Genomic DNA, 13308 nt, shown 5'->3' with positions numbered 1-13308 from the left:
CTGTCCTCAACCCTAAGCCATCCAATCCTAGCAAAATGAGCAGGTAGGCAGATGTGGTAATAAATAAATACTGAACATTTAGAAAAAACAGGGACTCCAGGGTAAATGTGGTTAATTGAAGAGCAATTCATAACTGGCCCCTGTAAAAAGTCTAAGCTCATCTCCAGAAATGACCCCCCCCCTTAACTGTTTATTGTACATATTTTCCTTTTTGTTTTACTACTTGATGATGATTTGATATTTTTGCATATTTTGTATATTATTGTTTGTTTTTTTAGCAAACTGTTGCTAATGTTGTTATGTTGTTAATCAATCAATTAATTCAGTAAACGTCATATCAATGAAATGATTTATTAGTGGCATTAAAGTATTAATCACTTTATTATTGAATCACTTTCAATTCTTCACCTCACAGCTTGAGGGAGTGCGCGTGCGTGAGGTCATTTGACACACGCACACGCGCACGCGCGCACACACACACACACACACACACACACACACACACACACACACACACACACACACACACACACACACACAGGAAGCAGAACCAAAAAAAGCGTTTTTTCTCCCCCCCCTCCTCTTTCCAGAAAACAGCGGATCTACAAGCTCACGACGCGTCGCTTCAGCGACGCGTCGTGAGCTTGTAGATCCGCTGTTTTCGACGCGCGCCACACCGTCGCACGTGCGAAGCATAGAAACCTTCTTTGCTAGCATTAGCTTCGTAACCCCCCCTCCCCCTCAAAGCGCTTTGAACCAATGAGCGAACGCCGTCCTGGCGACTCGTCCAATCGCGGCGCGTCTTAGTAGCTTAACGCCCGCCCACCGCTCGCGCACATCCGGTGCTATAAATATTGCCACGCGTGTCTCTCGGAGAGTTCTGGAGACCAGGAGTCCATTTTGACGTCGCTGCTCGTTCTTCTCCGTTTGTACAAATACCGTCTCTCCTCCAGCTTCTACACTAAGTAAGAACCTTCTAACGCGTTTAAAATGTTTACGGTAAACATTTAAACCGCGTTGGTATATCGTTGTTATTATAATACCGTGGGGGCTTTTAATTCAAACAGCGCTTGTTGCTTTTTTAAGTTAAAACAAAAAAAAACGGCGGCGGCGGCTTCTCGTTGGTGCGTTTCCCTCCGTCGTTTTGTTGTTGCTAGCCTAGCCTAGCTTAGCTTAATGAGCTAGCTGTGTGTGTGTGTGTGTGTGTGTGGTTGCTGCTCCGTTTTAAACGTGTTAGCATCGATGCTATGCTAATGCTAGTCAATGCTAATGTACTAGCATAGTGTATGTGTTGCCGCCGCTACGCCGTTTTAAACGTGTTTGTTTTAAACGTGTTAGCATCGATGCTAACTTACTAGCATGGCTAATGCAAATCAATGCTAATATAGTGTGTGTGTTGCTGCTGCTGCTCCGTTGTAAATGCGTTAGCATCGATGCTAACGCGGCTTTTTTGGGGGATCGAGTCGTGTCATTAAAAGCGGCTCTTATTCTAACCGTTAGCTACGCTAGCTAGCCGTATTGTTATCAAACGTCTGCAGTTTTAACGGTACGTTCTAGCTTTTGATCCGCAACGTTGGTGGTTTTTTGGTGTATTTTGAAAGGCCGGTTCGTGTCTGTGTACATTATGGATGATGCTAATGCGGCTAATGCTAAAGAAGCCCTGAATCAATGGCTTTTCTTATGTTCCTGGTTTGGTTTGGGGCCCGTTATCATTTCACGCGCGCTTCTTACGTATCCATTAAAAACCTGAGCTTTGAGAGGATACAAATGTAACCAAATGGACCCAGGGCCTCCATTTGGTTGTATTTATATCCTCTTAAAGTTATGAATGATTATACTGGGTATATAGTGGTTTTTACTGTGTGCTAGTGGACGGACTGAATGGAAAACTGTCTCATTTCCTGCTTTTGTCTCGTTTCGTCCCATTCAAACCAACACCGCTTCCTAATGGTGTCCCTTGTTTACAACTAGACCATGTTGTTCATGATCAGAACTCAAACAGAGTAGATTTTAATTGTTTTGCTCCGATTTGGAAATGACCATACCAGCTTTTAGGCTCAAAACGAATGGCTTTGGTTGGTACGTTTTTTTTTAGGAGTGATGGTGGTGATTGATGATTGGAAACTTGTAATCTAATAGATAATACAAAATGTGATTTTATTTTTTAATTGCCTTGTCTACACACTTACATCCCCCACACAAATTGAAGATTTTTTTGTCTTATCTATGTAACATGAGTGAGATTCGTTGGTTTTGATTCCTAAACAATGTTGCAGCAATAACATAGACATGACTCTAAATAATACCATCAAGGAGAAGGTTTATTTAAAAATATAATATCAATATTAAGTACAAAGTAAAATGTCAATATTAAGTAGGTATCATTCAAAATAGTACTAATATTAAGTAGAAGGTACAATAGCCATTTATCCCTTCTATTTACTATTGCTAAGTATGTACAATAGTTAAAGTATACTTTGAGGTGCATGGGTCCTACTTAAAATATGATATGTGTGTGTTCGCTCTAATCTAGTTGGAGTGGGGTCTGGGGACTCCGAGGGGGTTCCAGGGGGTCCCCAGCTAAATTATTGATTGTAACAAGAGTACACACTCAGGGTTATTAGGGGGTCTGTGGTCTAAAAAGACCACAGACCTTGAAATTGTTGCCCTTGAAATTTGTTTGAGAATCACAGCTTTCCAAACTAATGTTAACATTCTTCTTTCACTCTTCCAGTCTTTTATTTAAGTGACCAGCCATCAGCCATGGCAGACGCAGAGAACCAGTTCATGGAGACGTCGGAGGAGAACGGCAACGAGGGAGGCGAGGAGGCCCAGAACGGCGCCGAGCAGGAGGAGGCCATCGCCATCGAGGAGGTGGAGGAAGAGGGAGAGGGAGGCGAAGGAGTGGAGGGAGGCGAGCCCGGGGACGGTGATGGCGGCAAGATCAACGCCAGCAAAGGAGAAGACGACGCGGGGTGTGTTTTTTGTGTGGACGACGTCAGGGATATTTTGGGCTATTCAAAAATGGCAGGCAGATATACAAGCTCATAGCGCGGCACTCTGTGCCGCGCTATGAGCTTGTAGATCTGCTATATATTTTTTTATTATCGTGAAATTTGTGCATAATTATATATATTTTAAAGTGAACATTTGTCCTAACAATTTTGAGAAACTATTGTTGCTAGTGGTGCCCAAGACTTTCATGTCAAACTCCCAAAATTATGTATTTGGCCGTGAACCCCCTGTCTCAAAATATTTAGTTCCAGGGACCCCTGAAGCAAAGATTTGAGTTAAAATGTTTTTTAAAAAGATGTATTCAAAGATATGCACAAATGTTACAAGACTTTTCTAAAAATAGCAGATCTCCAAGCTCATAGTGAGTATATCTGCAATTTTGTTTGAATAGCCAAGGAAATCTTACAATTACACAGATGCGTTCCTGCTCTCAATGGATTAAGTTGACGATTAATAACCAAACTAAATTATTGCAATTTTTATTGTGTTTTTGGCATTGAACATATGATACATTTCTATTTGTTTTTTAGGCTTTGTTTAAAAAATGCACAGGGCAGATATGACCAACTGAAATATACAAATAAATTACTGACATGTTGAATCATTTTATATATGTAAAAATGACTGATCTATAAGCTTACAACGTGTCACTTGCGTTGTAAGCTTGTATATCTGCTTTTTAAATATCTCCTTTTTTCTCCTCCAACGTTCCTCGCCACACTAACCGCTGATCCCTGTCTTATTATTCCTGCAGCAAAATGTTTGTTGGCGGCCTCAGCTGGGACACGAGTAAAAAAGACCTGAAGGATTACTTCACCAAATTCGGCGAGGTCTCGGACTGCACCATCAAGATCGACGCCAGCACCGGTCGCTCACGAGGCTTCGGCTTCGTCCTCTTCAAAGACTCCACCAGTGTCGACAAGGTGGGTTTGCTCAAGTGTATTTAACCCATTCAATCCGGGAACGCATCTGTCATTTTAGATTTCTTTTAGCGTGTAGATCTGCCACTTTTGTAAAATGGTGAAAAATTTCACAAATCTTTGAATATATATTTATTTTTATGCAAAACATTTGTAACTCAAATCTTTGCTTTGGGGGGGGGGCGCTCCCCGGCCAAATGCATATAATTTTTGGGGGTCCTTGACATGAAAAAGTTTGAGAACCACTAAAGATATTTGTAGAAGATGTATTAAAAGATTTGCGCACATTTTCACGATTTAAAGAAAATAGCAGATCTACAAGTTCATCTGCTATTTTTGAATAGCCAAAGAAATCTAAAATGACGGTTGAAACGGGCGTACAGGTCGATGTCTTTTCAAGCTTAGTTGCTTGTTGGTGTCGCACACTGAAAATGGAGATGTACCGGTACTTTTCTTTTTTTTCCTCATTTCCGATACCCATAACTTGCGTATTGGTCGGTTCCGATACCGGTGTGTAATTTAAACAAATCTAGGACGGTGGTTTGCCAAGTGTGGTCCAGGGACTCTTTGTTCCTTGAGGGGTTCCAAATGTCAGTGTACAAATCCATTTGTTATGGCGGTCCTTCAAATTAAAACATTTGTGAACCACTGATCTAGGCATAAATAAAATGGCCATTAATTATGTGTGGCTACAAGTTATTAAAATGATGATGTAAGGCTATAAAACAGTGGCGCAACATCAAACGAAACACACAAAATAATTGCCTGTAAATTACATGCTATCGGACTGGCTTACTTGCCGATACAAAATGACCAATACCAACATTTTGGGCAGTATCGGCAGCTTTTCAGATGTAGGTATCGGAACAACTAGAAAATAGAGTTGCAAGCTCATAACACGTCGCAGCGTGATGTGTTGGTAGCTTGTAGATCTACTGTATTGGCACTCGGCTAAGTTTAAATGAAGGCTCTAGGAGTTAATGCTCTGTTGTAATTAAAACGTGCGTGTGTTCTAGGTGTTAGAACAGAAGGAACACAGACTGGACGGCCGACAGATCGACCCCAAGAGGGCCATGGCCATGAAGAAAGAGCCGGCTAAGAAGATCTTCGTCGGGGGCTTGAACCCAGACGCCTCCGAAGACACCATCAGGGAATACTTCGGGGCCTTCGGAGAGGTTTGTTGAGTGTTTGGTGTGTGTGCGCGAACAACAGACATGAGGGGTGGTATAATCATTTTATCAAATGTTATCTAAATTGCTATAATTCTTAAATTCCTCAAAATGAATGGGGTGGGGGGAGGCAGGCACAGTCAGAGACTTTAAATTACATCCCCTAAGAGTGGTGTTGTGCCAAACTGAATAGTTTTGTTAAAGGGATAGTTAACCTCAAAAATATTTTATTCACCCCATGGAGACTTGAATTCATAGATATTTTTTTAGTTTGTCACATTCCTATGCCAATAATTTGATGACCAGCGGACTGGTAGGCAGTGGTTCTTGGTATGAGACTCTTTGTGTCCCCTACCGGAACCGCTGCCAGTCATCAAATTATTGGCTTAGGAATGCGACAAACTAAAAAGTCCATGAATTCAAGTCTCCATGGGGCGACTAATCGATAGAAAAAGTCATTTTGGGGGTGAACTATCCCTTTAATGCCACAGGAAAATCATGAGTGATCCTGTCCCCCCAAAACCACCATTTTCTCTTATTTGAACTCTTGTTTAGGAAACCACCTCTCACTGTACTTTACTTTCAACGTCTCGTGTCTCTCCATCCCTTCCAGATCGACACCATTGAGCTTCCCATCGACACCAAAACACAGAAGAGGAGGGGTTTCATCTTCATCACGTACAAAGAGGAGGCCTGTGTGAAGAAATGTCTCGAGAAGAAGTTCCACACCATCGAAGGGAGCAAGGTAACTTTGATCTGTGCTCATTGTTGGTGTCTTAGTCTTTACGCAACAATTTTAACTGAACAAATGGCAGATCTACAAGCTCACGGCACTCGGTGCCGTGCTATGAGCTTGCAGGTCTGCTATTTTTTGTAAAGACAAAACATAAGATAATGGTTAAAATCCTAAATGACAGTTGCTTTCCTGGCCTTAATGGGTGAAATTAGTGCTTGGCGCTTTTATGTCAGTCATTTTCAAGTGGCTTGTGTATCAGTTTTCCCTTTACAACCACCGTAGCGTTTGGAACGGATGACACCCTCACATTCATGCATGTCGGGGAAGTTTTCTGTTGCCACATGAACATTGCCTTGTGGTTTGTGGCAGTGAGTCAACATCTTAAAATGTTCTGGTTAAATGGCTACCTCCCTGCCAAGAAGTATTTGGGGTGTGGTTTTGACTTGGCATGTGGAATGATGTTATTATTGTGCACTATATTGTTACTGTAATAAAGGCAGGTACACGGTGATTTACAAACTAAACTGCAAGACCAATAAATATGCAATAAGTTCCGTATCGGAACAACTACTGCATTAGAATGAAATGATGAAGATGCATAATGCTCATTGTCTCCCCCCCCCCCCCCCCCTTTCCAGTGTGAACTGAAGATCGCCCAGCCCAAGGAGGTGTACCAGCAGCAGCAGTATGGAGGCGGTCGAGGAGGCTACGGTGGTGGTGGAAGGGGCGGCAGGGGCCGTGGAGGTGAGTAGGATGCGTTGCCCGGCGGAATCTGTGTTTGTTTTTTTTGCTAACCGTTAAACCATTAAGACCTGAGACCGATTCTACTAAATGATTTTAAATCCCAACAGTAAAAAAAAAAAACGTATGTTACTATATCAGTGGTTCTCACAGCTTTTCATAATTGTCCCGGACCCCCATCTCAAAATATTTTGTTCCAGGGGCCCCCAGAAGCAAAGATTGGAGATTAAAATGTTCCCTTTAAAAACTTATGTATTCAAATTGTCAAGATTTTTCAAAAATAGCAGATCTATGAGCTTGTAGATCTGCTATTTTTGAATAGCCCAAAGTGTAAAATAATGCTTTTTAGCTCAAATCTAAAAATAACATGATGCGTTCCAGGTTTTAATGGGTTAATGAAGAGTTAGGGGCTCAGCTAATTAAAGCTTAGCCCATTCAATTCGGGAACGCATCTATGTCATTTTTAGATTTCTTTGGCCATTCAAAAATAGCAGATCTACAAGCTCATAAATGGCAGATCTACAAGCTCACGCTATGAGCTTGTAGATCTGCTATTTTTGAATGGCCAAAGAAATCTAAAAATGACACAGATGCGTTCCCTGAATTGAATGGGTTAAACGCTGCGGCTGTAATTTCCTGTATTCGGGTGTATTTTAACGGGGAGTTTGAGACTTTTCTCAGCCTTAACACATTGATTGCCTAGATCGAGTAACTCGTTTTTCAAAAAAAAAGTCTTCAATTTTTATTTTTTATATTTGACCCAAAGACCAAGGAGATTTTTCGAAGATCTAGACTCCTATCCACTTCCTTGACTTAAAACTTAAAACTTAAAATTTCTGTAGCTCGGCTCCTGAGTACTCTGGCATAAAACTGCAAATAATCTGAAATAATTCAGGCCGTGAATGTGTTGGCATAGAAAAAGCGAGTTGCGCGCCAAGAAGGCGAAAATTCAGGAGTCCCTGCTAACATCATGAGTGTTTGTCAGGTATATGCACTAAAGTATTAAATGGCTCGCATGGTTAACGTGTCTCACTCGATCTGCCAGGTCAGAGCCAGGGCTGGAACCAAGGCTACAGCAACTACTGGAATCAAGGTTATGGTAATCAAGGATATGGCGGATATGGAGGATACGGTGGATATGCTGGCAACTATGACTACTCTTCTGGTTACTACGGATATGGTGGTGGTGGATACGACTACAGTGAGTATTTGCCACACGCCTAACGCACTAGGGATGTAATAATACTGGTATAGAATATCACAAAGGCCACTGATGGACTAAAAATATCTTTCAGTATCAGATTTGGCAAATAAATCTGATACAAATGTATCGTGTGTCAAGACTTAAGTGATAGCAAAAGTGACTTGATTTTTCCCCCCCCTGTCTTTGTTTACCACACAAAGAATGTTAACATCTCTATTGGAGAAAGATTGTGGTCTATTTCAGTGGTTCTCAAAGTGGTCCTTGGGGGGAGGGGTTGTTTCCAAGGGGTCCCCAGCTAAATGATTGATAGTTATCAACCAAATGGACCCTTACAGGTCTGTAACTCAGAGTTAATGGGGCCTTAATGTATACCAAACGCAGGAGTCCTTGACTCCTTGAAATTAAACGGGTTTGAGAATCACTGGCCTAGTTAAGCCCAAAGTTTCAGGTTCCTATATTATTCTGTTAAACTTAATTGATTGGATCGATGCTTAGTATTGGATAACATTTAGACTTAATTATTACCATTTTTTTGTAAAGTGCATCAAACAAAAGACGCCTGTATTGCTACATCCCTAGTACACACGCATAACATGCCAAAGCCCCTCCTCCTGAAGCGAAGCGAGTCAGGGAGAAACGGTGAGCTGAAATCGTTGGCTGAGCTTGAAGGGAAAACCTGCCTGACTGTTTGACTTGTCTCTGCACAGAAGCACTCAGTCGCCTCTCTCTCTGTCCCCGCAGACCAGGGCAATGCGAGCTATGGGAAAACGCCAAGACGGGGAAGCCACCAGAGTAGCTACAAGCCATACTGATCATTGTAGTGCAAGGTATGCTATGTCTTCATAGTCTAAACTTGTAACTACTACTACTGCCATTAATTAGACGGGAGGGGGGGTTTATAATCGTAGAGCAAACGACCGTTTCTAGAACCCCATTTGGTAATGACTAACAATTCTTAGACCCTTTTAGAGGCCTTTATGCCTGGATTTGACCTTTTGGCATATTGTGGGGGTGAGAGCAGAATAGCTGTTTTTAAAAAAAATGTAACTGGGTATAAAACGGCCATGCAGTTTTTATCCTGTGGCTTGTCAATTGTCATAGAAATTGGGCAATCATGATTCTTAGTTAATTTGACCTGCAAAGCATTGAATTCCCCTTGTAAATTTTAGTTTGGGGTGAAAAATTTAACCTTTTGGGGATGGAAAAGTAGATGGAAGTTAATTCTCTAATGTAAACGGGAGTCACACCCTCCACAACTGTATATTTTTTAGCAGTAATTTTAACCACTTAAACCCTATATACTTAGTTGACCCGGGGTCCCCCAGGGCTCAATACTAGAGCCGCTAGTATTTCCCTGTACACCCAAACAAAAACTCTTAAGCGAAAATAGCAGGTCTACAATCTCGCTTATAGATCTGCTAATTTCCGCTGAACCGTTTATCCCAGAATAGGGATGTGGGAATGCTAGGGTTCAAGTGGTTAGAATTAGAAACTGCGCAAAAACCATTAAAGGCCCCACTAGCTGAAGAGCGAGGGTTCAGAAACTGAAGGTTTTTTCCTCCAGGGAGATGGGAGACTCTCTGCTTTACAGCTGCAAGCTCCGAGCAACTTCACATTAGAGGGATGGTTCAGGTTGTCTTGGTTTCCTTTTTTCTTTTTTTTTCTTTTACAAGGAAGCCTTTCTGATTCAGGTTTCTTTTTTTGGTTGCATCCAAAAGGCTCATTGCTCCTATTTTTATATCCCCGAGATATTTGAGATTGTAGGCAAGTAGCTGCTACTCTTGTTTGCCATTTGAAAATGCAAGTCACCTCTAAAAAAAAAGAAAAAAAAACTCTTTGCATCAAAAGTAATGCATTCTTTGTTACTATAGAGAATAACTTTGCAAAATCTTGATTTTTTTTCCTGAATTATGAGCATTTTGCAAAGTCACTCTGGGCCTGGCATGCATATTGGACATGTCATTATAGGCAAAAAATATAGCAGATCCACAAGCTCGCAACGCGTTGAGCTTATAGATTTGCTATTTTCGTACGGGAAAGTACACGTAGGGCTTAAGTGGTTAATTGTGTCCTCTGCTAATCCCAGCGACCAAAAAAATTAGCGACCAAAAAAAGCCTTTTGGATTAACTGGAAGAAAATGCAATGAATCAGCAAGGCTGCTTTTAAAAAACCTGAACTGTCCCTTTATATGGAGACCCCTGTGCTTCTGCCCTCATAACTTTTCTAACAACGCTACGCTCGTCTAAGACCCTTGTCATGCCATACTGGTCTAACCATGCAGCTCTGGCTTTATAACCATACCAAATGCTATATATCTTTTAAGACTTGGAATGGGACTTCTGCCAGAATTGACTGTTCTGCACTTTATTTTGCTACAGCTGTTTTTCTTGTGTGTATTATGTATATAAAAATGTACTTGCTTTATTTTCTTTGAATATTTTCATGCCTTAGCTCAAGAAGTACAGTGAGATTTTATTTTTTGCCAAGCATTAGCGCAGATTCCACACCAACATTTAAATTGACATGACGATAAAATGACTTCAATCTCAACTGTTGTTGGAGGGGATGACTAAAGCCTAAATCGTGCTCAGTCGTAATGACTGTGGCTTGCCCAACATAGCCGATGTGCCGAAACGTGTCGCATCCGACGCGGTGTGAGCTTGAACATCGGTTATTTTCGGCATGCAACACCATACAATGAAGTAATAAATTGGGCTTTAGGCTTGATTTTGTACTTTGTTGCCCGCAACAGCACAGGCACTTATAATGATAATAATAATAGCACATCTGCAGACTTGACACCGGCATTCAACCAAGTTTAAATTGGTCTCAATTTATACTTTTTTACTTTTTTGCAAGTATAAATGATCCTTAATTTCTGATAGCAGAATCATGGCCGTGGTGTGGCTACCAAAGAAGGATGATACAAATCAAGGCAGACTATTAAATGGTAATTTGGCTGTTATTGATATTGACGGCAAGAAAAAAAGGCCTCAATAGTAGTGATGTGTTCATGATCGATTCGTTCAAAAGAACTAGTTCATTTGCCTTGAACAAGCTCGTTCACTTTCTGAAACTGTTACGTTCACTCGCGACGTAAAAAAAACGCTCCCGCGATGGTGTTTTACACACATTATAAAACATACATTAAGCACTATTTTATACCTAGGCTATTTGAAAATGGCAGATCTACAAGCTCACAAGTTGTGAGCTTGTAGATCGGCTATTTTCAAATATGTTAGTACTTTTTTACTTTTGGTACTTTAAGTATATTTTGATGCCAATACTTTTGTACTTTTGCTCGAGTACATTTTGAACACTAGAAAATGGCGCTACTGAACGTGAACGAATCATTTGAACGAATCATTGCCGTGAACGAAATCGTTCGTTCACTGAAATGAACCTTTTTTCCCACCACTACTCAATAGCGGTTGTTAACTTAATACTTGATTGTACGATTTGAGCCATGCGCCAAATGAACCACTTAGTTGACCGGGAAGCCCATACAAGGGTCTTGTACTAGGACGGCCCCCCCCCCTCCTATTTTTACTCTGAACGTTCAATCTACAAGCTCCAAACGCATCAGAGCAAAGTTGTGAGCTTGTAGATGCCCCCCCCTCCCCCCACACCCAGATTAGGGATGCTAGGGTTGAAGTGGTTCCGACTACCTCATGTTGAGTTGTGTGTAAATGTCCTACCAAAGTTTAACATTAAAGCACGGTTCCTCTTCGTTTCTTTCTCTCTCGTCTCCCGTCTTCGCAGGGCTCTAGTGGTCCAGGCTAAGAGGCGGAACGGAGCGACTTAACTTGGCAGGATCGACATCGACAGCACGCTGGACTGGACTCTACTTCCCCCCCCTCCCCCTCCCCCCACACCCCCATTTGACAGAAGACCATTTTGTACAGAAACCATCAGAATACAATGTAACTTTTTTTCCATGTGTTTTTTTTTTGTTTCGTTTTATCCTATCGTTTTTAGGTTTTATTTCTTTGAGTTTTTTTTTTTCTTTAGTGTTCGTTCCCCCTGCCCCCCCCTCCTCCACATTTCCAGAGATGGAAGTGTAAATTTTTACTGTACTTTTTGGTACCTTTTTTGAGTCTAATGTATTGTAAGGGTTGTATTTTACATGTCTGCTAGCTTTACAGGAGAAATATTGGCGCTGTAAAGGAAGCTTTTTTTGGACAAATAAAAATGATTTTCAGTAATTTTTTTTTCTGTTCTGGTGTTTCCAGACTCTGGTCCACAACTTAAAAAAAATGAAGAAAAGCCACGTTATAAGAAGACAGGTTTGTTTTTTTAAGTTTGAGATTCGGTTTCTATAGATTGCTGGGCTTACATAAAAGGGATATTTAAGATGCACAATTATTCGTTTGGCCAGATAAACTGAAAGGTGACGCTGCTGTAATTGAGGCTTCAAAAGTGTAAACGTTCGCATATTGGCAGTGTTCTGGTAAAAAAAAAACTACTTCTAATGTCTGGTTTGTACTTTGTTGCGTGCCGTCTCGTGCTCTGAAAATGGCTGATCTAAAAGCTAACGCAACAAAGTATAAAACGGGCATAAGCATGCCCTCTGAGAATTCAAATTTGACGTTTGTAGCTTTCGTTTCAGGCTCAAGTATACAAATTGGTTACGGAGGGATTGTTTCTCAATTTCCAGAACTTTGAAATGTCTGCATCAATAATATTCTTATAGCCTGGCAAACTGTAGGCTGCTCTTCTCAGAGCTGTGGAAAACGGGCACAGTTTGTTGTCACTTAAAAAAAACATACAAATGTGGAAATATTATGCAGCCCAATTTCTTTTTTTAAGAGTGACAACCGCTGTAGTGCATGTTTTTTTGAGACAAAACCTGTATTGATTTAGCAATATTTAATTTTTAGTGTCATTTTCGTTCCTCTGCTGGCTTCAATTTTTTTTTTTGTGTTTTTCTTAAAGTGCCATTGGTTTTAAGAAATTATTATTCTAAAGTTAAATGTCTGCAAAGTTTTCCTCTAGAGGGAGCTCCAGTCCTCCCGGAGTCTCCTCAGCCAGTGTATTTGGAAAGTTTGTTAGAAATAAAACATTCTGGTTTATAAATAATCTGTGTTCTTCCAATGCTTAATGTTAATGTTACTGATAATGTTAATGTGCCTATTGGAGGAAACACTTGGGTTATCGGTGTGGCCGTTGACTTTTTCCATCAAAATCCTGGTTTTATATTTTGTCATTTTAAGCAATTGATCAAACTTGAAACCCAATTTTGTTTGAAAAAACTGCACTATGTAACTTTCCATCTTCTACCCTGAATTTGAACCTGGTTTCCTGAATTTGAACCTGGTTTCCTGCGTAAGTGCTGAAATGTTTTTAGTTGACCCAGTGGAGCCTGCCTGCTGAATCTTGACCATCAGGTCAAAATTCGTGTCAAATCCTTTCTCGGGTGAGACATGACCGTTGACTCTAAATGTCTAAAATAGAAGAGCAGGGAGACCAAATACAACCACCCCAATTGTATAAGTTATATTGTATTAACATACTCTACCATA

General features: G+C 40.8%; 1 protein-coding gene across 2 annotated transcripts; it reads left to right on the top strand.

The window, feature by feature from the left end:
* Positions 1-854: 854 nt before the first annotated feature.
* LOC308089773 (heterogeneous nuclear ribonucleoprotein A/B-like) lies at positions 855-12865 on the top strand. Of its 2 annotated transcripts, XM_080434686.1 has the most exons (9): positions 855-965; positions 2735-2975; positions 3770-3938; positions 4952-5110; positions 5718-5849; positions 6479-6584; positions 7627-7782; positions 8527-8612; positions 11549-12865. In XM_080434686.1, the coding sequence occupies exons 2-8, from the start codon at positions 2764-2766 to the stop codon at positions 8595-8597; spliced, it is 1005 nt and encodes a 334-aa protein (XP_080290812.1). In that variant the 5' UTR covers positions 855-965; positions 2735-2763; the 3' UTR covers positions 8598-8612; positions 11549-12865. The 2 variants fall into 2 exon arrangements, with proteins under 2 accessions (XP_080290812.1, XP_080290813.1); XM_080434687.1 differs by lacking the exon at positions 8527-8612.
* The last annotated feature ends 443 nt before the right edge of the window (positions 12866-13308 follow it).

The sequence above is a fragment of the Gymnoscopelus braueri genome, assembly GCF_963280865.1.
Source record: "Gymnoscopelus braueri genome assembly, chromosome: 8".
Classification (NCBI taxonomy): domain Eukaryota; kingdom Metazoa; phylum Chordata; class Actinopteri; order Myctophiformes; family Myctophidae; genus Gymnoscopelus; species Gymnoscopelus braueri.
This window is presented reverse-complemented; position numbering and strand designations above follow the sequence as displayed.